At 36.7% G+C, this 26,612-nt stretch overlaps 1 protein-coding gene across 1 annotated transcript in view; it reads right to left on the minus strand.

Moving 5' to 3' along the window:
* C10H12orf40 (chromosome 10 C12orf40 homolog) overlaps positions 1-26,612 on the minus strand; it is a 106,663-nt gene that overhangs the window by 763 nt on the left and 79,288 nt on the right. Inside the window, 2 exon segments of the mRNA XM_029955512.1 lie at positions 10,468-10,552; positions 21,127-21,190. Of these exon segments, the coding sequence (XP_029811372.1) occupies positions 10,468-10,552; positions 21,127-21,190 (149 nt within the window).

The raw sequence follows: 26,612 nt of genomic DNA on the forward strand, positions 1-26,612 counted from the left end.
TTGATCTGTATTATTTTTCATTGAGAGGTGGTGAAGATTCTCATTTTGTTCATGAGTTTTGGCATTGTTTTTAATAATCCTATCACATGGCAATTTTGGCATCCTTTCTAGATAAACATTACTAGTTGTTTCTTTGATTCTGATGGATCTACTTGATTCTTCAACATGCTGCAATATTTGATCTTCATCTTCAGATGGCTAAAAGAAATTAGTAATTTTGCTGTAAATTTTTGCTTAAATTTACAAAAATCGTTCAAGCACTTTAAGCATTCTAAAATTTACACTATAGAAAATTTAATAGATAGAAGATTTTGGCAGGCTGTGATCAAAGCCATTGGTATATCAGTAAATAGTCTTCAAATAATAATCTACTGCTTCCAGAGATTCCTCAAAAAATTAAAACTAGAAGTACCATATGATTCAGTCGTTCTACTACTGGGCATTTAACTAAAGAATACAAAAACACTCATTCAAAAAGATACGTGCACAGCTATTTACTGCAGCACTATTTACAAAAGCCAAGTTATGAAAGCAGCCCAGGCGTCCATCAATAGATGAGCAAATAAAGATGTGGTGTGTATGTGCGTGTGTGTACATACATATATACATAGGTATACACACACACACACACACACACACACACACACACACACACACCACAAATGGATTATTCCACCTTGAAAAAGAACAAAACCTTGCCATTTCTAACAACATGGAAGGACCTAGAGACTAGAATGCTAAGTGAAATAAATCAGTCAGAGAAAGTCAAATGCTGTATGATTTCACTTATATGTGGAATTTAAGAAGCAAAACAAATGAACAAAGAAAAAGGAGACAAACCACAAAAACCAGACTCTTAACTATAGAGAACTGATGGTTAACAGGGGAGGTGGGTGGAGGGAACGGGGGAAACAGGTGAAGGGGACTAAGAGTACATTTATCATGATGAGCACTTAGTACTGTAGAGAACTGCATACCTGAAACTAACATAACACTACACATTAATTATACTGGTGTTAAAACTTAAAAAGTAACAACCTACTGCCTCCCAGGAGGTTATGGACTTTTAAAATAGCAAGAGCAATGATAATAATCCTTGTACTGAAAATGGGAAAGAGTTAAGAAAAAAGGTAATTTTGTCTGTTACCAGTCCTCATTAATAATAAGCTACATCATCCCTTTACTATTTCATACAAAGGAATTGATAAATAAGCAATTCTCCCATTGACTTATTAAGTTAAAAAATATCTATATTGTACCTTTTATGGGCCCAGTCTCATGAAAAGTATACTTTAAGGAGAGTATCAGCTAATGGAAAATCAAATACACAAAACAGAAGTTATATAAGAATAAGTATCTTAACTGTTATCTAAAAAAGTCAAACTTTAAAAGTTTAATAGGTGGAGATTTCAATTTGCTAGTTTGACTGTTTAGACTTCATGAAAAATTTATCTTTTCTTTGAGAGAGAGTGTGTACGTAAGCAGGAGAGGGGCGGGGGGGCGCGCAGAGGATCTGAACCAGGCTCTGTGCTGACATCATCTAGCTCACTGCAGGGTTCAGACTCATGAACCATGACATCATGACCTGAGCCAAGGTCAGGTGCTCAATCAGCTGAGCCACCCAAGCATCCCTTGTTTGGTTTTTTTAGAAAAATTTATCTCTAATTACTGAACTAATGAAAGTATTTTTTTTATTAAAAATCCATATAAAAGTACTTATTATTCCAGCTTAAAAAAAAAAAAAAGGCAGAGTTAACATAAAAACCCTGAAATGAGGTATAGGCCACAACAGATAGGCATTAAAATAGAAAAAGCCCGCCCAAGAAGTAACACTGACACTAGCTAGCCACAAATTAGAGAAAAGAAGCTCAATACATTTATTCAAGCAAATAAATATTCATTTAGCATCTGCAATATGAGTGAAGTAGACATGGCTGCTGCCTTCTTAAAGCACACATTCTCATATGGAAATAATAATCAAATAATCATATATGTACACATAATTATAAATCGAGAAAAGCATTATGAGAACAAGTATGAAGCACTTTGAAAGCAAACTGAGGGGCTAATTTAGATTGAGGAGTAAACAAGGGGCTTTCAGAAGTGACACATTTGAACTGAGACTTACAAGATGATTAAGAGTAAGACAATGTCAGTACATGTGAAATGTGGTGTAGAAGTGAGACTATTAGAAGTTGAAGATGTAGCCAGAGGCCAGATTACACCGAGGCCCCTAAGTAGTTTAAATTCTGAAGAAAAATATAAATCCATGGAATAAACACAGAAATATTCAATTTAGGTTTCCAAAAGAGCATGATGACTGCTAACAGAAAAAGTTGGGACAAGAGTCTAAGTAGAGAGAACTCTCAGGAGGCCACCACAATAGTGCAAGAACACCGTATTGATATCGCTTCTCAGCCTTTTGGCTAAGATCAAGTGTAGAACAATATACTGACATCTATTGCTACATTAAACTAGCATACTGACAGCAGAAGTTGAGAGAAGTAGATGAATATGCAATTTATTTTGGAGACAGACTGACTGAAGTGATGGAATCAATTTGGTTTTAAAAAACTAACCAGCCAAAAAGAAATGGCAAAGTTAACCAAGTTTCTGGCATGAGCAACTGAGTGAAGAGAAAAGGTATCTACTAATATGGGAATTATCAAAAAAACTGATCTGGGGGCAAAGACCTGGGGGTGTTCAGTTTAAGAGAAAGAGAGGAAAAGGAGGGCACCTGGGTGGCTCAGTTTTTTGAATGTCTGACCCTTGATTTCAGCTCAGGTCATGATCCCAGGGTTGTTGGACTGAGTCTCACATCGGACACCATGCTGAGTGTGAAGCCTGCTTGAGACTGACTCTCTCCCTCTCTCTCCCCCTCTCCCTCCCTCTCAACCTTTGCTCCTCTCCCCATTAGCTCTTTCTCTAAAATTAAAAAAAATCAATTTCTTTAAAAAAGGGAAATTTTTGTAAAATATAAAGCTATATCAAAATAGGAAATTAGACAACTAAAAAAGGATCTGGGCTACAGTGATAAATATGAAAACTATCATGAGCCAGATATTTTTCTTTCTTTCAAGTTTTCATTTATTTATTTAAAGTAGCAATTCTGTATGTTTCGTTTTTTTTCTTTTATAGTTTATTGTCAAGTTGGTTTCCATGTAACACCAGTGCTCATCCCCACAACTGCCCTCCTCCACGCCCCTTCTCTTCTCCTGCACCCCCTATCAACCCTGTTTGTTCTCTATCAAGAGTCTCTCATGGTTTGCCTCCCTCCCTCTCCCCAACTATTTTTCCCCCTTCTTCTTCCCCATGGTCCTCTATTAAGTTTCTCCTGTTCCACTTATATGGTATCTGTCCTTCTCTGCCTGACTTATTTCACTTAGCATGACACCCTTGAGTTCCATCCACGTTGCTATAAATGGCCATATTTCATTCTTTCTCATTGCCATGTAGTACTCCATTTTATATATATACCACATCTTCTTGATCCAGGTGATGGACATTTAGGCTCTTTCCATGATTTGGCTGTTGTTGAAAGTGCTGCTATGAACATTGGAGTACATGTGCTCCTATGCATCAGCACTTCTGTATCCGTTGGGTAAATTCCTACCAGTGCTATTGCTGGGTCAGTTCTATTGTTAATTTTTTATTAGGGGGAATTTTAATAGGGCACTTCTATTGTTAATTTTTTGAGGAACCTCCACACTGTTTTCCAGAGTGGCTGCATCAGTTTACATTCCCACCAGCAGTATGGGAGGATGCCTGTTTCTTCACATCCTCGCCAGCATCTATAGTCTCTTGATTTGTTCATTTTAGCCACTCTGACCAGCATGAGGTGGTATCTCAGTGTGGTTTTGATTTGTATTACTCTAATGAGTGATGCTGAGCATCGTTTCATATGTCTGTTGATCATCTGGATGTCCTCTTTGGAGAAGGTCTGTTCATGTCTTCTGACCATTTCTTCACTGGATTATTTGTTTTTTGGGTGTGGAGTTTGGTGAGTTCCTTATGGATTTTGAATACTAGTCCTTTATCTGATATGTCATTTACAACTATCTTTTCCCATTCCTTTGGTTGCCTCTTAGTTTTGTTGACTGTTTCCTTTGGCATGCAGAAGCTTTATATCTTCATAAGGTCCCAACAGTTCATTTTTGCTCTTGATTCCCTTGGATTTGGCAATATGTTTGAGTAGGAAATTGCTGCAGTTGAGGTCAAGGAGGTTGTTTACTGCTTTCTCCGCTAGGGTTTTAATGGTTTCCTGTCTCACATTCAGGTCCTTCAGCCATTTTGAGTTGATTTTTGTGTATGGTGTAAGAAAGTGGTCTACTTTCATTCTTCTGCATGTTGCTGTCCAGTTCTCCCAGCACCATCTGTTAGAGAGGCTGTCTTTTATCCATTGGATACTCTTTTCTGCTTTGTCAAAGATTAGTTGGCCATACATTTGTGCGTTCATTTCTGGGTTCTCTATTCTATTCCATTGGTCTATGTGTCTGTTTTTGTGCCAATACCATACTGTCTTGATGATGACAGCTTTGTAATGGAGGCTAAAGTCTGGGATTGTGATACCTCTGGCTTTGGTTTTCTTCTTCAATATTACATTGGCTATTTGGGGTCTTTTGTGGTTCCATACAAATTATAGGATAGTTTGTTCTAGTTTTGAGAAGAATGCTAATGCAATTTTGATTGGGATTGCATTGAATGTGTAGATTGCTTTGTGAAGTATTGACATTTTAACAATGTTTATTCTTCTAATCCATGAGCATGGAATGTTTTTCAATTTCTTAGTGTCTTCTCCAATTTCTTTCATAAGTTTTCTACAGTTTTCATCATACAGATCTTTTACATCTTTGGTTAGGTTTATTCCTAGGTATTTTATGGTTTTTCATGCAATTGTGAATGGGATCAGATTCTTGATTTCTTTCTGTTGCTTCTTCACTGGTGTATAAAAATGCAACTGATTTCTGTACATTGATTTTGTACCCAGTGACTTTGCCAAATTCATGGATCAGTTCCAGTAGCCTTCTGGTGGAGTCAGTTGGGTTTTCCATAGACTATCATGTCATCTGAAAAAAGTGAAAGTTTGGCTTCATCTTTGCCAATTCTGATGCCTTTTATTTCCTTTTGTTGTCTGAATGCTGATGCTAGGACTTCTAGCACTATGTTAAACAACAGTGGTGAGAGTGGACATCCCTGTCATGTTCCTGATCTCAGGGGGAAAGCTCTCAGTTTTTCCCCATTGAGGATGGTATTAGCTGTGGGCTTTTCATAAATGGCTTTTTTGATGTTTAAATAAATTCCTTCTAACCCGACTTTCTGGAGGGTTTTTATTAAGAAAGGATATTGTATTTTGTCAAATGCTTTTTCTGCATCTATTGACAGTATCATATGATTTTACCTTTTCTTTTGTTACTGAGATGTATCACACTGATTGATTTGCAAATACTGAACCAGCTCTATAACCCAGGAATCAATCCCACTTGATCAGGTGAATAATTATTTTTATATGCTGTTGAATTTGATTTGCTAGTATCATGCTGAGTATTTCTGCATCTGTATTCATCAAGGATATTGGCATGTAGTTCTCTCTTTTTGTTGGATCTCAGGTTTAGGAATCAAAGTGATGCTGGCTTCATAAAATGAGTTTGGAAATTTTCCTTCAATTTCTATTTTTTGGAATAGCTTGAGAAGAATGGGTAAATCTGCTTTAACTGTCTGGTAGAATTCCCCAGTGAAGCCATCTGGCCCAGGACTCTTATTCATTGGGAGATTTTTGATAACTGATTCAATTTCTTCACTGGTTATGGGTCTGTTCAGATTTTCTTTCTCTTTCAGTTTAGATTTTGGTAGGGCACGTGTGTTTAGGAATTAGTCCATTTCTTCTGTTTTCCAGTTTGTTGGCATATAATTTTCACAGTATTCCTTGATGATTGCTTGTATTTCTGAGGGAATGGTAGTAACAGATCCATTTTCGTTCATGATTTTATCTGTTTGGGTGCTCTCTCTTTTCTTTTTGAGACACCTGACTAGAGGTTTATCAATTTTATTTTTTTTAAATCCAATTCTTGGTTTCACTGATCTGTTCAACTATTTCTTTGGATGCTATATTGTTGATTTCTGCTCTGATCTTCATTATTTCTCCTGGGTTTGAGGTGCTCTTGCTGCTCTCCTTTTAGTTCCTTTAGATGCACTGTTAGATTCTGTATTTGCACTTTTGTTAGTTTCTTGAAATAGGTCTGGATTGTAATATACTTTCCTCTTAGGACTGCCTTTGCTGCATCAAGAGTGTTTGAATTGTTGTATTTTCATTTGTTCCCATATATTTTTTAATTTCTTCTCTAATTGCCTGATTGGCCCAATCATTCTTTAGTAGGGTGGTCTTTAACCTCCATGATTTCGGAAGTTTTCCAGTCTTTTTCCTGGGATTGATTTCAAGTTTCATAGCATTGTGATCTGGAAGTGTGCATGGTATGATCTCAATTCTTTTATATTTATTGAGGGATGCTTTGTGACCGAGTATGTGATCTATCTTGGAGAATGTACCATGTGTACTCAAGAAGAAAGTAAATTCCATAGCCTCAGGATGTAGAGTTCTAAATATATCTGTCAAATCCATCTGTTCCAATGTGTTGTTCAGGTCCACTGTTTCCTCAGTGATTTTCTGTCTAGTTGATCTAGCCATTGCTGTAAGTTAAGTATTAAAATCACCTGAAATGATCGCATTCTTATCAATAAGATTGCTTCTGTTTGTGATTAAATGTTTTATGTATTTGGGTGCTTCCAAATTCAGTGCATAGATGTTTATAATTGTTAGCTCTTCCTGAAGGAGAAACCCTGTAATTATTACATAATGCCCTCCTTCATCTCTTGCTACTGCCCTTAAAATCCAGTGTGTCCAATATAAGTATAGCTACTCCAGCTTTCTTTTGACTTCCAGGTGCAGGATAGATATTTCTCCATCCCCTTACTTTCAATATGAAGGTGTCCTCAGGTATACAGTGGGTCTTTTGTAGACAGCAAATAGATGGATTTTGGTTTTTTTATCCATTCTCCTACCCTATGTCTTTTGATTGGAGTATTTAGTCCATTTACATTCAGTGTTATTATTGAAAAACATGGGTTTAGAGTCATTGTGTTCTCTGTAGTGTTCATGCTTGTAGTGGTGTCTCTGGTACCTTGTATTCCTTGCAACATTTCCCTCATAGAGTCCCTCTTAGGATTTCTTATAGGGCTGGTTTGTTGGTGATAAATTCTCTCAATTTTTGTTTATTTGGGAACACTTTTATCTCTCCTTCTATTCTAATGACAGGCTTGCTGGATAAGGAATTCTTGGCTGCATTTTTTTTCTGTTCATCACATTGAAGATTTCCTGCCATTCCTTTCTGGTATGCCAAGTTTCATTAGATAGGTCTGTAACCACTCTGATAGGTTTCCCTTTGTATGTTAGTAGCCTTTTATCCCTAGCTGCTTTCAGAAGTCTCTTTATCCTTTTATTTTGCCAGCTTCACTACAATATGTCATGCAGAAGAGTGATTCAAGTTATGTCTGAGAGGAGTTCTCTGTGCCTCTTGGATTTCAAAGTCTGTTTCCTTCCCCAGATTGGGAAAGTTCTTATCTATAATTTGTTCAAGTACTCCTTCAGCCCCTTTCTCTCTCTTCTTCTTCAGGAATTCCTATGATATGGATATTGTTCCATTTGATTGTTGTTATTCAGTTCTCGAATTCTCCTTTTGTGCTCCTGGATCAATTTATCTTTTTCTTGGTTTCTTCTTTTGCTATAACTGTGTCTTCTAATTTGCCTATTCTCCTCTCTGCCTCTTCAATCTGTGCTGTGGCAGCCTCCATTTTATTATGCACCTCATCTGTAGCATTTTTTAATTCATCACAACCATTTTAAATGTCCATAGTCTTTGTAGCAATAGCTTTCTGATGTCTTCCATGCTCTTTTTTAAGCCCAGCGGTTTTATGACAATTGTCCTAAATCTTGCTCAGTTATGTTGTTTATATCTGTTTTGAGCAAGTATGTAGTGACTTCTTCCTGGAATTTCTTTAGACGAGAGTTCCGTTTTGTCATTTTGGCTAGCTTTCTTTCTCTTGTTGGTTTTAAAAGCTTGTTGTGCACTCTGCACCTGTGGGTATTGCTATATTACAAGAGGCTGTCCATTCAGGAGGTGTTCTTTTAATGGTGTCCCTTGGTCTCTCTTGTTGTGCCTTTGGTTATTTTATTTCCCTACTCATAGTGATATTTGGGACTCTCCACATGTGTAGTTTGGCTTGTTTCTTGAGGTAGCCCTATGAGGCTGTCTTCTTAGTGGACTCTGTCTCTTTTCCTCCAAGACTCTTGCAGTTCAGTGTCTTATGGCTTCCGTCCTTCTTTGTTTGAGAGATATGGGAGGGTGTAAAGTGCAAAGTACAAAGCTCCCTACTTCTCCATCATCTTGCCTCCTCCCTCCCAAGTTTTTATTTAAATTATAGTTAGTTAATATATATGCTAAAATTGACTTCAGGTATACAATTCAGTGATTTATCACCCACATACAACAGTCAGTACTCACCTACACATGCCTTAATTCTTATAACCTTTTGCAGTAGGGACTACTATTACTTCTACTTTCCAAATGAGGAATCTGAGTCACAAATCTTATAAGTAATTTTCAAAAGAACACATATAGACTTTTTACCTAGGGACATTGACATTCAGAGAAAAATTAATCCATTAATCAATGGAGGGTTGGGAATTTCTCCAATGGGAGGACTCAGTTAAATTGCTATAAAGGAAAGCCAAGTAGTCCACAAAGCTCTGTCCATGTGGACTTTATGTAGTAGCCTCTCAGAAAAAATAGCCTTGAACATAAAGGAAAGATATCCAAATTCTAATGAATGAACACACACACACAAGAATTATTTAAACCTCCTTGTTTCTCTATATCATATGGTATTCAATGTGACAGTGTCAATAGAATGGATTTTAGAGGCTTAATTCCTTCATTAGAAAATGGACACGACCTTCAGAGTTCTATCATTGCTTGCGACTCAATTTCCAGCCACGGCCTGGTGCAAATAGATCACTTCCTGATAAACCCAAGGTTTCATTCATTTCTTAACACATTTCTGTCCATCGCTGCTAAGGACGTTCAGAGCTTAAGCTCCTGGGGCAGGGCCGACATGTGACAGTTAAAATTGAAAGAGTCCACCTGAGTTCTTCACAGTAAGTGGGAAAAAGCACACACCAAGGCATAGCATCATGTATTTTTGGAACACCTAAAAAATCCGGAATAGAGCCATGGCAGGCAAGGAGCAGAGCTACCTCCAAACCAGGAGGCCAGAACAGCCCCTATCATGAGCCAGATATTGTATGTTAATGGAATATAGAGCATCATCCAGAGTTTAGAGTACAGGTTAAGAGAATAAAAGTGTCCTGTAGCAAACCTTAAATATTACATTTATATAGGGAGAATAATGGAAAAGAAGTCAGCAAAGGCATAAAGTAGAATTCAAAGAGGTATGACAGAAACCAAGACATTGTGTTGTCACAAGAGCAAAGAGAAGAAAATGCTTCAATAAAGACAATAATTTCTACTCATATTATTAGTTCTCATAAAAGGAAAACTGAAAAGTACCAATAAATTTGGCAAGATAGAGGTCACTGGTGTCCATCCTTAAAAAGAATAGTTTAAAAAGCAAGCCAAAGACTTAAAAAAAAAAAAAAAAAGAAGATGAAATGAACATATGAACATGGAAGAATTAATGAAAGATAATCAATTTAAAATGTTATTTGTGAGAAATGCAGCGTTCCCGGTGAGGATATAACATGAAGACACAACACTCCAATTATCCAGATTAAATTATTTAACATTTTATAGTTTTCTTCATCTAAGCCTTCAGACTTTTTCTATGTATTCTTAATTGTTTCAGGTTTTCAATTTTTGTGAATGGGTTCTTTAAAAAGCATTGTTTTAAATTTCTTTTTTTAATGTTTATTTTTGAGACAGAGACAGAGAGAGGGGAGAGGGAGGGACAGAGAGAGGGAAACACGGAATCCGAAGCAGGCTCCAGGCTCTGAGCTGTCAGCACAGACCCAACACAGAGCTCAAACTCACCGACCATGACTTGATCCCAAGTAGCTCGACTGAGCCACCCAGGCACCCCTCTTTAAAAAAGCATTTTTTAAAAAAACCAACTTTATCATTTATACACTCACACACATATCCTGGTAAAAGTGGCTTTTATAAATAACAATGAACACATCATTTTTATAAATGTGAATGAATGATATTCACTTACATTTCAAAATTACGTTTTTTTAATATTTTTCTTACATAAGAAATTTTAAATTTTCTTTAAATTTGTTTTCACTATTTACTGACAGTTATTTTTTTAGAATGTAAAGGTAATCTATGAGAAATACAAGTAATTCTAAATTAGCAGAACATAAATTAATAAGCCAAAAAAAAAAAGTAACTTACCACCTCTGAACTAGAACTGAAGCAACTATCTGTTGGCCTTGGAGAATAATAACTGGTAGAATGACTACTCTGTGAAGAATCAAGATCTAAAAACAAACATTTAATTCATGAAGAATGGTATTTATTAATGCTCTACAAAATATATATATAGGCAAAACTATTTGCTGGTACAATAAACTTAGCTAATGTTTTATAGAGAATTATAAAGTGTGGGAAAACTAGTTTGTATAGAGCAGCTTGCATTTCTGACACGGTATTATGCGTTTATTTTACACTTAAAACATTTGTATATATAAGAAAAATACGAGCATATAGCATAAGGGAAAAAAGGAGAATAAAGAAAATTGGATTGATTTTTTTCTCAACATATGAACCATTTATTATAAACAAATAATTTAAAGTGTCAATTGCAAGAAGGAGCAATAAGCCAAGTTTATTAAGTCCCAAAATGTCAGATATATGCTAATCCAGTAAATAGAGATTAACAATCAAAGCTGTATGAAAAAAATCAATTCAAAGTATCCAGTATGATATTCTTTCATTATCTGCTTCATGTATTCTCTTATGCATGCAAGTAAAGTTTAACAATGCACCTAAGAAGTAGGTCATGACTCTCTCAATGCATAGACACTATAGATCAACAGTAGCTTAAACCAGTCCTGTCCTTTTGTCTATGAAACTGGGTTTGCCCCCCACCCCCCCCCCAAAAAGGCCCAAGGCAGGGTTCCTGGGTGGCTCCATCAGTTATACGTCCAACTCTTGGTTTCAGCTCAGGCCATGATCTCACAGTTCATAAGTTCATGCCAGGCTCTGTGCTAACAGTGCAGAGCCTGCTCGGGATTCTCTATTTCTCTCTCTTTCCCTCCCCTGATCACATGTTCTCTCAAAATAAATAAACTTAAAAAAGATAAAGAAAAGCACAAGGTAATAGAATGTGGAACAACAACTCATCAAATCACATGCCCTCTTATATGCAATAAACTGTGAGTACTATCTATTCATACCTCAGAACAGGACTAATGTTGAATCTATCAACTGAAAGGCAGAGAGAACTTAGTGGAACTTGGATCTTAGAGCATTCTTCCTAGCAAAGCACATGTACTTCATAGCTACAGTAAACCCATAGTCATTATTATAAAAGACAAATGTTTGTTGAGTAATAAATACCTTGCCCATAACAATGTAAGAAAGGATATGCAGTCTGAAATGTCAATTCAGTTCAACACTTATTAATTACTGTATGTAAGGCACTGTAATACTGGGGATACATGACATGTCCACAATGCTCAGGGTTCAGAAACTTTTAGTGTAGAAAGACAATCTTTAAAAAAAAGTCACAAAATTAGGTATAACAGAAGTCACAGAAGGTACAAAAGTAGTAGAGAGCTAAATGTGGTGAGCCCTAGAGAAAAAGAGATATGGAAGAGAGCTATAGAAAAAGCACAGTATAAAGAATAGGTTTTGAAAGCTGAATAACTATTTTCCAGAGACAAGATGAAAAATAGCATATGGGGTAGAAGAATAAGAAAGCATAAGAACACACTTTAATATGAAAGGAATTTGCATTTTAGATTATCTACCACAGTCTCTGACTGGCGGTTGCAGGCAGTCTTCATCTTTTGAGTGGATACAAACCCACTCCAGGGAGGGAGACTATGCCCCTGACCTAGCCACTGAGCTTGGGGCTGGCTCCCTTCCTTTCCAGGTGTGCGATCTGGGCAGCCGGACACAGTCCAATGAAAGCCTCTCAGTTAGAGATTGGATCCTTCTCAATCTGGATCCAGAGTTTTTTCTCTTGTCTAGATACAGTCCTATGCTTCCCCAGTCTCTCTTTCTCTTCCCTTTGTCTCTCGCAGAACGGGATCCCTCCCGTCCATTTGTTTTATCTCTCTGAGTTTGCAATCTTGCGCCTATAGCCTGTCAGGTTGTCCCAGTGAGGCCCTGGAAGTGACTTTGTCTCTTTGCCTCCTGGCCTCATGGAGTTTAAAGTCCTTTGGCTTCAACACTGCTTTGTTTGAGAGATGAGGGAACTTCTCTGCCATGTTAGCCTCTCCTCTAGGTACTGTCTTTTTATATAGTAACTTTCCATATGTACTGGGGTCTGTTTTGGGCCTTTCGTTACTTTTCATTGCTCTTTCCTAATTTTCATATGCTACTACCAAGAACTTCCCCAATCTGGGGAAGGAAACAGACAATGAAATCTAGGAGGCACAGAACTCACTTCAGACATAACTTGAATCTATCTTTTGCACAACATATCATAGTGAAACTGGCAAATTACAAAGATAGAGAATTCTGAAAGCAGCTAGGGATAAATGGGCCTTCACCTATGAGGGTAGACACATGGGGGTATGGCAGATCTATCTATTGAAACTTGGTGGGCCAGAAAGGAGTGATAGGAAATTTTGAATGTGGTGAATAGGAATAATATGCAGTCAAGAATCCTTTATCCAGCAAGCCTGTCTTTCAGAATAGAAAGAGAAATAAAGGTTTTCCCAAACAAACAAAAACTGAAGGAATTCATCACCACTAAACCAGCCCTACAAGAGATCCTGAGGGGGACTCTGAGTGGAATGTTGCAAAGACCAAAAAGGACCAGAGACATCACTGCAATCATGAAACCTACAGCTAACACAATGACTCTAAACCCGTATCTTTCAATAACACTGAACATAAATGGACTAAATGCTCCAATCAAAAGACATAGGGTATCAGAATGGATTAAAAAAACAAGACCCATCTATTTGCCGTCTACAAAAGACCCACTGTATACCTGAGGACACCTTCAGATTGAAAGTGAGGGGATGAAGAAATATCTATCATGCTACAGGAAGTCAAAAGAGGGCTGGAGTAGCCATACGTATATCTGACAAACTAGACTTTAAAGTATAGGCTGTAACAAGAGATGAAGGAGAGCAGTGTATAATAATTATAGGGTTTATCCATCAAGAAGAGCAAACAGTTATAAATATCTATGCACCAAATATGAAAGCACCCTAATATATACAACAATTAATCACAAACATTAGCAATCTCATTGGGAAGAATGTGGTAATTGCAGGGGACTTTAATACTCTACTTACAGCAATGGACAGATCATCTAGACAGAAAATCAAAAAAGAAACAATGCCCCTGAATGATACACTGTACCAGACGGAGTTGACAGATATATTTAGAACTTTTCATCCTAAAGCAGAAGAATACACATTCTTCTTAAATGCCCATGGAACATTCTCCAAGAGAGATTACAAACTAGGTCACAAAACAGCCCTCCATAAATATAAAACAACAGAGGTCATATCATGCACACCTTCAGATCACAATGCTGTGAAACTTAAAATCATCCACAGGACTGAGTTTAGAAAACCTCCAAATGTATGCAGGTGAAAGAATATCCTCAAAGGCTAGCAAGGATGTGGAGAAACAGGCACCCTCTTACACTGTTGGTGGGAGTGTAAACTGGTGCAGCCGCTCTGGAAAACAGTGTGGAGGCTCCTCCAAAATATACAATTGAACTCCCCTATGACCCAGCAATAGCACTGCTAGGAATTTACCCAAGAGATATGGGAGTGCTGTTGCATAGGGGCACATGTACCCCAATGTTCATAGCAGCATGTTCAACAATAGTCAAATCATGGAAAGAGCCTAAATATCCACCAACTGACAAATGGATCCAGAAGATGTGGTTTATATATACAATGGAATACTAACTGGCAATGAGAAAGAATGAAATCAGGCCATTTGTAGCAACAAGGATGGAACTCAAGGGTCTTATGCTAAAGTGAAATAAGTCAGGCAGAGAAAGACAGATACCATATGTTTTCACTCATATGTGGAACAGGAGAAACTTAACAGAGGACCATAGGGAAAGGAAGGGGGAAATAGTTAAGGAAAGGAAGGAAGACAAACCACAAGAAACTCTTAAATACTGAGAACAAACTGAGGATTGATGGGGGTTGGGGGAGAAAAGAAAATGAGTGATGGGCATGGAGGAGGGCACTTGGGAGGAACACTGGGTGTTATATGGAAACCAACCTGACAATAAACTATACATGTATTTAAAAAAAAAAAAAAAAGAACATCCTACTAAAGAATGAATGGGTCAACCAGGCAATTAAATAAGAAATGTGAAAATATATGGAAACAAATAAAAGTGAAAACACAACAACCCAAACCCTTTGGGATGCAGCAAAGCAGTCTTAAGAGGAAAATACATTTCAATCCAAGCCTATCTCAAGAAACAAGAAAAATCCCAAATATAAAATCTAACAGCACACCTAAAGGAACTAGAAGCAGAATAACAAAGAAACCCCAAACCCAGCAGAAAAAGAGAAATAATAAATATCAGAGCAGAAATAAACAATATAGGACCCCCCCCAAAAAAAACAGTAAAACAGATCAATGAAACAAACCAAGAGTTGGTTTTTTGAAAACATAAATTGATAAACCTCTCGCCAGACTTCTCAAAAAGAAAAGAGGACCCAAATAGGTAAAATCAGGAATGAAAATGGATTTATCACAAATAATTCCTCAGAAATAGAAGCAATTATCAGAGAATACTATGAAAAACTATATGCCAAGAAACCAGACAACCTAGAAGAAATGGACAAATTCCTAGACACCCACACACTACCAAAACTCAAATGAGGAGAAATAGAAAATTTGAAGAGACCCAAAACGAGTGAAGAAATTGAATCAGTTATCAAAAATCTCCCAACTAAGAGTCCTGGACCAGATGGTTTCCCTGGAGAATTCTGCCAAACATTTAAAGCAGCTAACCTATCTTTCTCAAGGTGTTCCAAAAAAACAGAAATGGGAGGAAAACTTCTTGACTTATTCTATGAAGCCAGCATTACCTTGATTTCCAATCCAGAGACCCCCACAAAAAAGGAGCACTACAGGCCAATACCCCTTATGAACATGGATGCAAAGATTCTCAACAAGATAATAGCAAATCAAATTCAACAACATATAAAAAGAAGTATTCACCATGATCAAGTGGGATTGATTCCTGGGTTACAGAGCTGGTTCAATATTTGCAAATCAATCAGTGTGATACATCCCATAACAAAAGAAAAGGGAAAAGCATATGATACTATTAATAGATGCATAAGAAGCATTTGTCAAAATACATAGCCTTTCTTTTTTTTAAAATTTTTTGAATATAACACAATTTATTTTTTGTAACATATGCAATTATTTTCCATCATTTACAATACAGTAGTTACAATGACACTCCAAACAGAAAAGCAAAGTAAAAAATCAAAACCCCAACTTCTATTTCATGTAATTAGACTTATACAGAAATTAGAAGGTTAAGTAACAACAAATTAGGTTAATCACCTAATTTCACAGCTATCTGAAGTGGCAATCATTATATAGCAGCTTATCTATGATATATTCAAGATAAATGATACAATTTATTACTTGCCCATAAGCTAAAACACAGCCTGCTTAATACCTTTCCTTAAATTCCACCTCTATACTACAATATGCTTGAGGTCCATGCAAAAAAAGTAGCTACCTTTTATATAGGAAATGGTGATTAAGTCTTTGGTGCTGTAAAAGCAACTTCATTTAAACATAACCACCCCCACCACCAAAAAAAGAAGAGGAAAAAAAAAAGTAAAGAAAATAATGAGGGAAAAACCCAAGACACACTTCCTAGGGGGAAAAAAAACCATCATGTAATTTCTGTTCCTGACGGAATGTATTAAATAAGCAAACACCACCAATAAGCAAAACAAGTACTACAATGTAAAAATACATATCCTTTCTTAATAAAAACCCTCTAAAAAATCGGTAGAGAAAGAACTTACTTAAACAACATAAAAGCCATATTTGAAAAGCCCACAGCTAATATCATTCTCAATGGGGGAAAATTGAGAGCTTTCCCCCTGAGATCAGGAATACAACAGAGATGTCTACTCTCACCACTGCTATTTAACATAGTGTCAGAAGTCCTGGCATCAGCAACAAAATGAAATAAAAGGCATCAAGATTAGCAAAGAAAAAGTAAATTTTTCACTTATCACAGACGACAAGATACTCTACATGGAAAACCCAACCGACTTCACCAAAATCTGCTAGAGCTGATACATGAATTCAGCAAAGTCACACTGAACAAAATCAATGTACAGAAATCGGTTGCATTTTTATACACCAAAAGTGAAGCAAAAGAAAGAGATATAGGGAAACTCATCCCATTTACAACTGCACCAAGAACCATAAAATACCTAGAAATAAACCTAACCAAAGATGTAAAAGACCTATGTGCTAAAAACTACAGAAAGGTTATGAAGGAAACTGAAGAAGACACAAAAAATGGAAAAATATTCCGTGCTCATGGATTGGCAGAATAAATATTGTTAAAATGCCAATACTACCCAAGCAGTCTACACATTCAATGCAATCCCCATCAAAATTGCACTAGCATTCTTCTCAAAGCTAGAACAAGCTATCCTCAAATTCGTATGGAACCACAAAAGACCCCAAAAAGCCAAAGTAATCTTGAAGAAGAAAATGGGAGGCATCACAATCCCATATGTGGCTCTATTGGTTAAGCATCCAACTTCAGCTCAGGTCATGATTTCAGTTTGTGAGTTCGAGTCCTGCATTGGGGTGAGCTTGAGCCCTGCTTCAGGTGAGCCTGAGCCACATTTCTCTCTCTCTCTTTTCTCATGGGATTCTCTCCCCCAAGTCTCTGCTCCTCTCTCACTTGTATCCTCTACCTCTCAAAAGAGAAAAAAGAAAACACAATGGGATTTCACCTCACATTTGTCATAATGCTAAAATTAACAACACAGGAAACAATAGGTGTTGGCAAGGATGTGGAGGAAGGGGAACTCTCTTGCACTGTTGGTGGAAATGCAAACTGGTGCAGCCACTCTGAAAAAGAGTATGGAGGTTGTTCAAGAAGTTAAAAGTAGAACTACTCTTAGATCCAGCAATTACACTACTAGTTATTTACCCAGAGTACACAAAAATATAGACTTGAAGGGGGTACATGCACCCTGATGTTTACAGCAGTATTATCAACAATATCCAAATTATGGGAAGACTCCAATATCCACTAATTGATGAATGGATAAAGAATATATATATATATATATATATATATATATATATATATACACACACACACACACACATACACACACACATATATATATATTATATATATAATGGAATGTTACTCAGCCATCAGAAAGAATCAAATCTTGCCATTTGCAACAATGTGCATGGAGCTAGAGTGTATTATGCTAAGTGAAATGAGTTAATCAGAGAAACAAATATGGTTTCACTCATATGTAGAATTTAAGAAACAAAACAGATGAACATAGGGAAAGGGAAAGAAATATAAAATAATATAAAGACAGAGAGAGAGGCAAACCATAAGATTCTCTTAACTACAGAGAACTGAGGGTTGTTGGAGAAGAGGTGGGTAGGGGGATGAGCTAACTGAGGGATAGGCATTAAGGAGGGCACTTGTAATGAGCACAAGGTGTTATATGTAAATGATGAATCACTAATCTCTGCTCCTGAAACTAATATTACATTACATGTCAACTAACTAAAATTTAAATAAAACTTGAAACATAAAACATATGTTATAAGAAGAATGAAAATTTAAATTGGCTGATGATCAAACCACATTTATAAACAATTTGATTTATAAAAGAATGTGACTTCACAGCAAATTCCTTTTTGAGGAGAGGAAAATTTTTAGGCTAGTAAATAAACAGAGGTTCAAAAAACTAGGAAAGAAGCAACCTATATCTCTTAAAGAAAAAGTAAATAATTTTACAGATGTTGACTATGAAAGGAACAGTTGAGACCAGAAATAGTTATTTAATAGAAATTTCTAAAACATCAAAAGATGTTTCTAAAACCAAACTTTCAGATATAAGAGAAATAACTTTTGAGGATCTTATGTACAGCACGGAGTAGATTTTAAGTATCTCACCACATAGGGTTGCCTGGGTGGCTCAGTCAGTCAAGCATCTGACTTCAGCTCAGATCATTTTCTCACAGTTCGTGGATTCGAGCCCCACATCAGGCTCTGTGCTGACAGCTCAGAGCCTAGAGCCTGCTTCAGATTCTGTGTCTCCCTCTCTCTCTGACCTTCCCACACTCACACTTTGTCTCTCTGTCAAAAATAAACATTAACAAGTTTTTAAAAAAATAACCTGAACCTGAACCTTTTAAGTGTCTCACCACATACACACAAAAACGTAACTATGTGAGGTGGTGGATGTGTTAATTGACTGTGGTAATCATTCACAATGTATTTTTTCATTGTTGAAAGAGTATACTTTCAACATGCATCTTCATTGTTTCTCTTTTTTTGCACTCATTAATTAAAAAAAAAAAGGAATGTTTATTTTTTGAAAGAGAAAGAGAGCACAAGTCGGGCAGGGGCAGAGAGAAAGGAAGACACAGAATTCAAAGGAGGCTCCAAGCTCCAAACTGTCAGCACAGAGCCCGACACAGAGCCTGAACTCACAAACCATGAGATCATGACCTAAGCCAAAGTCAGATACTCAAACTACTGAGCCACCTGGGCACCCCTGCACCCATTAATTTAAATGAAAATATCAAATAACACTCATGTTGAGATGACAGTTGTTCATTAACTGCAACCACAGTTAGTTGACTACTGATAAACAAGGATTTAGCAAAATCAACAGAAGCATTCTGAGGGGCATCTTTGTGGCTCAGTTAGTTGAGAATCTGACTTGATTTCAGCTCAGGTCATCATGTCATCATGCATAAGATGACCCCCGCATTGGGCTCCACACTAAGAGCACCAATCCAGCTTGGGATTCTCTCTCTCTCTCTCTCTCCCCCTCTAACTTGCACTCTCTAACTCAAATAAACAAACAAACAATGAAAAAAAAAAGAAAAATATTCTGTGAAAGTCAATTAGCTATACACAATGAATATGAATATTAAATATGCTATATACCCTAAATATATACAATTTTTAAAATTATTTATTTACTTACTTACACTCATGTGGAGCTCAAACTCATGATCCCAAGATCAAGAGTCAAACACTCTACCAACTGAACCAGCCAGGTACGCCAATATATACAATTTTTGTTTGTCAATTATACCTCAAAAAAGCCAGAAAAAAAAATATATATATCTCTCCTTTGACTCAGCAATCCCACTCTTAGAAATTACTCTAAAAATATACCTCCACAATTCAGCAACTTATGCACAGAGTTGTTCACTGCAACATTATTGGTAAGAACAAGATCCTGGAAACAGCCCAAACGTCCATCAACAGGCATTGACTGAATAAACTATAATCTATCCATATTATGGATTACTATATGATCATAAATAAAGGATGAAAAATATAATATTACCATGGAGAACACTTCAGGATAATTTATTAAATAAATTAATCTTTTCAATTAACTTATGAAATATCCTATATTAAATAAAATACCCACTAGTTAGAGTGTGAGAGGCAAGAACTAAGCTTCATGTGTATATGTCTGTTTATATATTTTTAGGCTATATTTTGGGGGGGGAAACCTGGAATGATAAACCATAAAACAACAAACAGCAGCTACTCATCTGATGCAGAAGGAACTGAGGCAGCAAATATAAGGATTGTAATCAAACTAATGTGTTACATATTCAAAAGATTACATTAATTCCAAAAGAAAAAAAGTCCAGAAAGATTTGTAGGTATCCTAGTAGACCTAGATATCCTGAAGAATCATTCTACCACAGAATGTAAAACAAGTGCTAGAAACTTTCTTCCATAAAAAATAGCATAGAAATATAAATAAAAAATACAATGCAATACCAGATTGCCAACGAGATACCAGTCCCAGTGTTACAATATATAACAACTCAGACTCCTATGTCTTGCTACTTGAAATTTAAATCGACACAATTACTTTGAAAAACAATCCTGCATTACTTAAAAGAGGTGAAGATGTTCATACCATATGACTACACATTCTGCTTGTAGAACTATATCACAGAGGAATTTTTATACATGTGTGCCAGAAGAAATGTCAAGAATTGTCAAAGGAACACTGCTAACCATATCAAAATATTCAAGACAACTAAGTAATCACTGCCAGAGGATGTATAAATAAGCTGTGGTACATTCACAAAATAGTAGTAAACAACATAGTAGTAAACAAATAATGACATGCACTAGAGTCACAACTATCAAAATGAGCAAACCTCAAAATACATTAGGGGGTGAACAAAAAAAAAGCAAATAGCAGAAAAATATGTAGAGTTTCCTCAATTTGTAAAAAATTCAAAACCAAGCAATGGAAAAGTCTGTGAGAGATCACCAAAAGGCACGGCAGGAGAATGGTTACCTCTAGGGGGCAGGACAGGAAATGCAATCGAGAAGAGCTTCAAAAGTTCTCGTATACATTTCTTAAGCTACTAAGTACATACAAAGGTATCAGTTTTATTATTCATTAAACTGTACATACACATTATATATACTTATGTATAATACATTTAATAAAATATAAGTGAAATTACTAGTGTATTCTAAGATACCTATGAAATATTTGCTGGCATAAATCTGGGAAAAAAACCATTAAAACACCTGATTTTCACTTAAATATTAGTTTACTTTAAAGAATAAAATTCATTTAATAGTTATACTGACAGATTTTCTTAGTAGATGTTGGTCTGTCTTTTATAGAACAGGTTCCTCCTTCTTCCACCAGAATCTAGAAGAAAAAAAAAATTTTAACAACTCCTAAGTATAAAGAGTAATACCGACTTATATTTCCCTTATAATCCCACCAATTCATCTTACAGTACTTTTCCTTAACATTAATTCAACAAATTTATTTTAATACTACAAAGAAATATTTACCAGTGATGAATAATAAAGTAAACAAAATTTAATAGGTTTTGAAATAGTAAGCAACAGAATAGACACCTGCCAAGAAACAACTGATGAAAAGTCTTGAAGTAATCCTAGTAAATGCAGTTCAAAAGAGATAAAAATAGGAACGTAATTTGGAGATTTATTCTGTTATTCTATAAATTTCTTAAGTTGGATATCAGTTTATTTTCAGGTCTTTTAAATAATAAAGGCCCTCAGAAGTATAAATTTTTGTACAGAACCACCGGTTTTGATTTTCATCAATTTCAATGTAATTTCTTATTTCCATTTTTTTTCTTTTAGTCTTTTTCTAAAAGAAACCAGAGTGTTTCTTAATTTCCAAGAAAGGGATGTTAAGCATCTTCTGTTGTTGTTGTTGTTATTGATTTCTAACTTAATGAACTATTAGAAAATGTGACTATAAATCTCTCCTTAGACAAATCTCTTAAATCTTCTTTACAGCTTACTACATGAATTATATTTGCAAGTGTATCATGGACTTATAAAAAATATATACTCTCTGTTGGTAGGACACAGTGTTTTAAACAATATAAAAGAGACTGGACAAAGGAGAAAGCTGTTTACCAAACTGTTTCCCACTCCTCTTAGGCACACAGCTGGTGTACATTTCCCAGCCTCCCTTGAAGTCATGTGGACGTGTGATTTAAATTCTGGTCCAAAGCAAAAGTGGTATATGCCACTGCTGGTCCTGACCTGTAAAAATTTTCCCCACAACCCTCCACTTCTCTTCCCTTCTGCTATCTGATGTTGGCATACATGATAAGCGTGGAAACCACCAGTTAATGATAGCAAAGTCCCCACCAGCCTGGAGTCCTGAATAACTTTACGCAGTAAAGCCTTTTCTCTAATCCCACCACTCAATCATTTAAAAAATATTATATGTTCAACTCTTAAATAACATGCAAGCCCCAGACTTGCACCACAAACACACAAGCTGAGAAAGTTATACAGACACCAAGGCAAGCACATACACCAATACCTACCTCGGATCTGTTTATAGAGGATAAATGACAGAAAAGATCATTCCAAAGAGGAAAAACTAAATTGTTCAAAGAACTTCCCCCATAATCCAGGCGAGCAAGCCTTCACAATGCCTGCCAAGTTGGATTTCATAATTGGTACCGATCAGTAACTCAGGATTTCCTCTTTTTTCTGTTTTAGAATGTGTTTTCTATTGTGTTTATACTGTCTTTATTCTGATACTATATATTTTATGTATATCATGTGCTATCTTTTTATTTTCAAAATTTATGATTGTATTCTACATGTTTCATTAAGATATTTTTTCTCTCCAATTTAATATTCTTTGAATCTTGATTTTTAAGAAATCAGCCTCTTGGGGTACCTGGGTGGCTCAGTTGGTTAAGTACCCAACTCTTGATTTCGACTCAGGTCATGATCTCACATTGTGAGATGGGGCCTTCCTTAGGCTCCGTGCTGGGTGTGGAGCCTGCTTAAGATTCTCTCTCCCTCACTCTGCCCTTCCTCTGCTTGTGCTTGCTCACTCTCTCTCTCTCTCTAAACAAATAATTTAAAAGAAAAATAATAAAAATATTGAAAATCAGCCTCTTTCTATTTAATATATCAATTGCTAAACAGGGTTCATTTCTTAGATTTTGTTTACCATTTACGTAAAAGTGCCATTTTATTTTTTCCCACCTCATTAGGTTTCCTAGTGTGACATCTCAAATTCTTTGGATTCTGAAGTTCTTCCATGTGTCTCCATTTCTCTAGTGATTACTTTCCTATTTCTAACAATCATATTAAACCTTACTCCTTTAGAATTAAATTGGTACTAGTTCAAGGTGGCAGTAGAGAAGGATGCTTAACTCACCTCCTCCCACAAATACATCATCTCTACAGCTATATACAGAACAATTTCCTCTGAAAGAAACCCAAAAACTAGTTAGAAGACTCCTTCACAATGGGTGAATTTGAAAAAAGCCACATCAAAATTAGTTGTAGGGTGCCTGGCTGGTTCAGTCAGAAGACCATTTGACTCTTGATCTCAGGATCATAAGTTTGAGTCCCACGCTGGGTATAGAGAGTATTAAAAAATAAATAAACTTTAAAAAAAAAACTTTAAAGTTAAAAAAAAAAACAAGTTGGAGAGGCTGAGGCACAATTTCACCACAAACCCTGACAAGGGCTGACAGCAACCCACAATTGAGAGGAAACCCACAACTCTAAAATTCTCCCTGAAGAGCAAGTGGTTTGAATCCTACAACTGACGCCTTACCTTAAGATGTGCACCTGACAGACAACAACTACAAATCATCAAGCTCCGTACACCAATGGGACTTGTCTATGAGACCAACAAGGCTATGGCACACTTCTTAAGGGGCTCACACAGGCTCCCTGTAGCTACAACTCAGGATCTAGAAGTGAGGCAGCCCACTGAAAAAAAAGCCTATGATCTTTATATCTACAGCCTGAGGGGCAGGCTTCTAATTAAACTCACATTAAAGAACCTCTCCAGAGACCACAGAGGCTGGGTCCTATCTTTGTGCTCACCCTCTGACCTGCTGCACGTCACTTTATAGTATCTCCCAATAAAGAGACTGTGCACATGTCTGGTGCCCTGGGTTTTGTGGCCGCTGCCCAGGGGACACCCCTTGATTACTTAGCTCTGGCAGCCAACAGGTTCCAGACTCAGACTTTGCATTTACAGGTCCATAGGACTGTAACAAACAAAAAAGAGTTCTCAAACAGCTACCCCAGCAGGGGACAGCAGAGAGAGAGATAGAGACAGAGAGAGAAAGAAAGAGAGAGAGAGACAGCGCAGAATGAAATGCAACCCCAATCTTTCTATGAAAGAGGCCTATTTTGATTATCTTAAATCTTCAACCTGAGGGGCAGGATTCTAAGTAACACACATTTACAGGCCTACTGAAATAGTCTCCAAAGATTGCAGATCCCAGCAGGTACCACCTTTATACTCTCCTTCTGCCATTTCCACAGGTACTGCCCCAAAACAATGCCAATGCACACATCTAGAGCCCCAGCTTTTGCAGCTGCCACCCAGGGGATGTCCCTGTATCATCGGGTCTGGTAACCCCCAGAGCTCTCATAGGTCCCACAGGACTGTAACAAAGAGTTCTTAACTAGCTACCTATCCAGGGACTAATGAGGAGGCAGCAGACTAAAACACCTATTCTTTCTGTGAAAGAGGCCTATTAGCTTATACTAATAATACCTGTAATCAGAGGGGTAAGCTTCTAATTAAACACTCATCTAGGGGCCATCTGCAATCCTCTCCAGATACCACAGAGGCCAACAGGTACCGTCTTTACACTCTCCCTCTGCCCTCCTGAAGACTGCTGGTGTCTCCAAGAATGGAACTTGTATAAACACCCAGCATCCTGGCTTTGTGGCTGCTGCCCAGAGGACACCTCCTTTGACAGGCTGGCTCTGGTAGCCAGCAGGGGTTAGGTTCACAGATCCTACAGGATTACAGCAAACAGAGAAACACTTCCTAACTGGCTGTCACATCAAGGCTCAGGGCAGAGGGAACAGACAGATGCCCACCTCAAAGTTTTACCATGAAAGAGGTAAATCTGCATACTTTAGAAGCTCCCACCTGAGGGTGTGGCTGCCAATCAAACCGAATCTGGTTACTGACCGAGATCTTTTCCACTGGAACACGCACCAGCAGGTTTTGGCACACCCTCAACTACTGGGAGCTACTGAAAATAAAGCAGACTACTTGGAAATTCACAAAGATCTGAAAGACAACCAAGAGATAGGGCAGGGTTGAAACAGGTTTTTATTTACTCAAGGCCCTACCTTCAAGACTAGGAGAAGTGTCTGTTTTATCTAACACATAGAAACCAACACAGAATCAAAGTATTTGAAGACACAGAACAATATGTCCCAAAACAAAGAAAAAGAAAAAGCCTCAGAAAAACACCTCAGTGAAATGAAGATAAGTGATTTATCTGATAAGAGTTCAAAATAACAATAACAAAAATACTCTTCCTGAGTGAGGAGCACAATGCAAGAACAAAGAATTTCAGCAAAGAAATAGAAAATATAAGAAATTACCAAACAGAAATCATAGAGCTATGGAATACAACAACTGAACTGAAAAATATAATAAAAGGATTGAACAGAAAACTTGATGAAGCCAAAGAAAGGATGAGGAACTCAAAGACAGGGCATGGAATTTATCAACTCAGAGAAGCAACAACAAAAAGAAATTTAAAAAAGTGTAAAGAATATAAGGGACTTTTGGGACAATATCAAATAAAACAGTATTTGGTGGCTCAGTCGGTTGAGCATTTGGCTTCAGCTCAGGTCATGATCTTGCAGTTTGTGGGTTCAGGCCCCACATCAGGCTGTGTGCTCCCAGCTAGCTGGGAGCCTGGAGCCTATCTTTGGATTCTGTATCCCTCTCTCTCTCTGACCCTCCCCTGCTCAGGCTGTCTCTCTCTCTCTCTCTCTCTCTCTCTCAAAAATAAAACATTAAGAAAATTTTTTTTAAATAAACCAATATTTATATAACAGGAGCTCCAAAAGGAAAATAAGGACACAGGGACAGAAAACTTATTTGAAGAAATTATGGCCAAAACCTTCCCTAATGAAATGGACATCCAGAGCCAGGAAGAACTTGGGAGTTTCAAATAAGCAGAACCCAAAGAGACCCACACCAAGATGCATAATTAAATTATCAAAAGATAAAGACAAGAAGAGAATTTTACTAGTAGCAAAAGAAAAACAACTTGTCACATACAGGAAACTCTCATAAAACGATCATCAGAGTTTTCAGTAGAAACTTTTCAGGCCAGAAGGGAGTAGCCAATATATTCAAGGTGGTGAAAGAAAAAAAACTATTAACCAAAAATATTCTACTCAGTAAAGGTGTCCTTCAGAATAGAAGAGATAAAATTTTCCAGATAAGCAAAAGTTAAAGGAGTTCATCACTACCAGACTTGGCTTTATAAGAAATGTTAAAGGGATTTCTTTAAGCTGAAATAAAAGTTATCAACTAGTAACAGGAAAACATACGAAAATATAAATCTTACTGGTAAAGGTAAACATATATTAATATTAAAAAATATTGTAAAAGCTAATATTAAAAAGTTAATAAAGCAATTATAAGGTTAAAGACAAAAGTAGTAAAAACAACAACTACAATAATTTGTTAATAAAACATAAAATGAAAAGAAGTTGTGATATCAAAATCATAAAGTGTTGGGAGGGTATAGAATTATAGAGCTTGAGAATGCAACTGAACTTAA

The sequence above is a fragment of the Suricata suricatta genome, chromosome 10 (genome assembly GCF_006229205.1).
Source record: "Suricata suricatta isolate VVHF042 chromosome 10, meerkat_22Aug2017_6uvM2_HiC, whole genome shotgun sequence".
In the NCBI taxonomy this organism is placed as follows: domain Eukaryota; kingdom Metazoa; phylum Chordata; class Mammalia; order Carnivora; family Herpestidae; genus Suricata; species Suricata suricatta.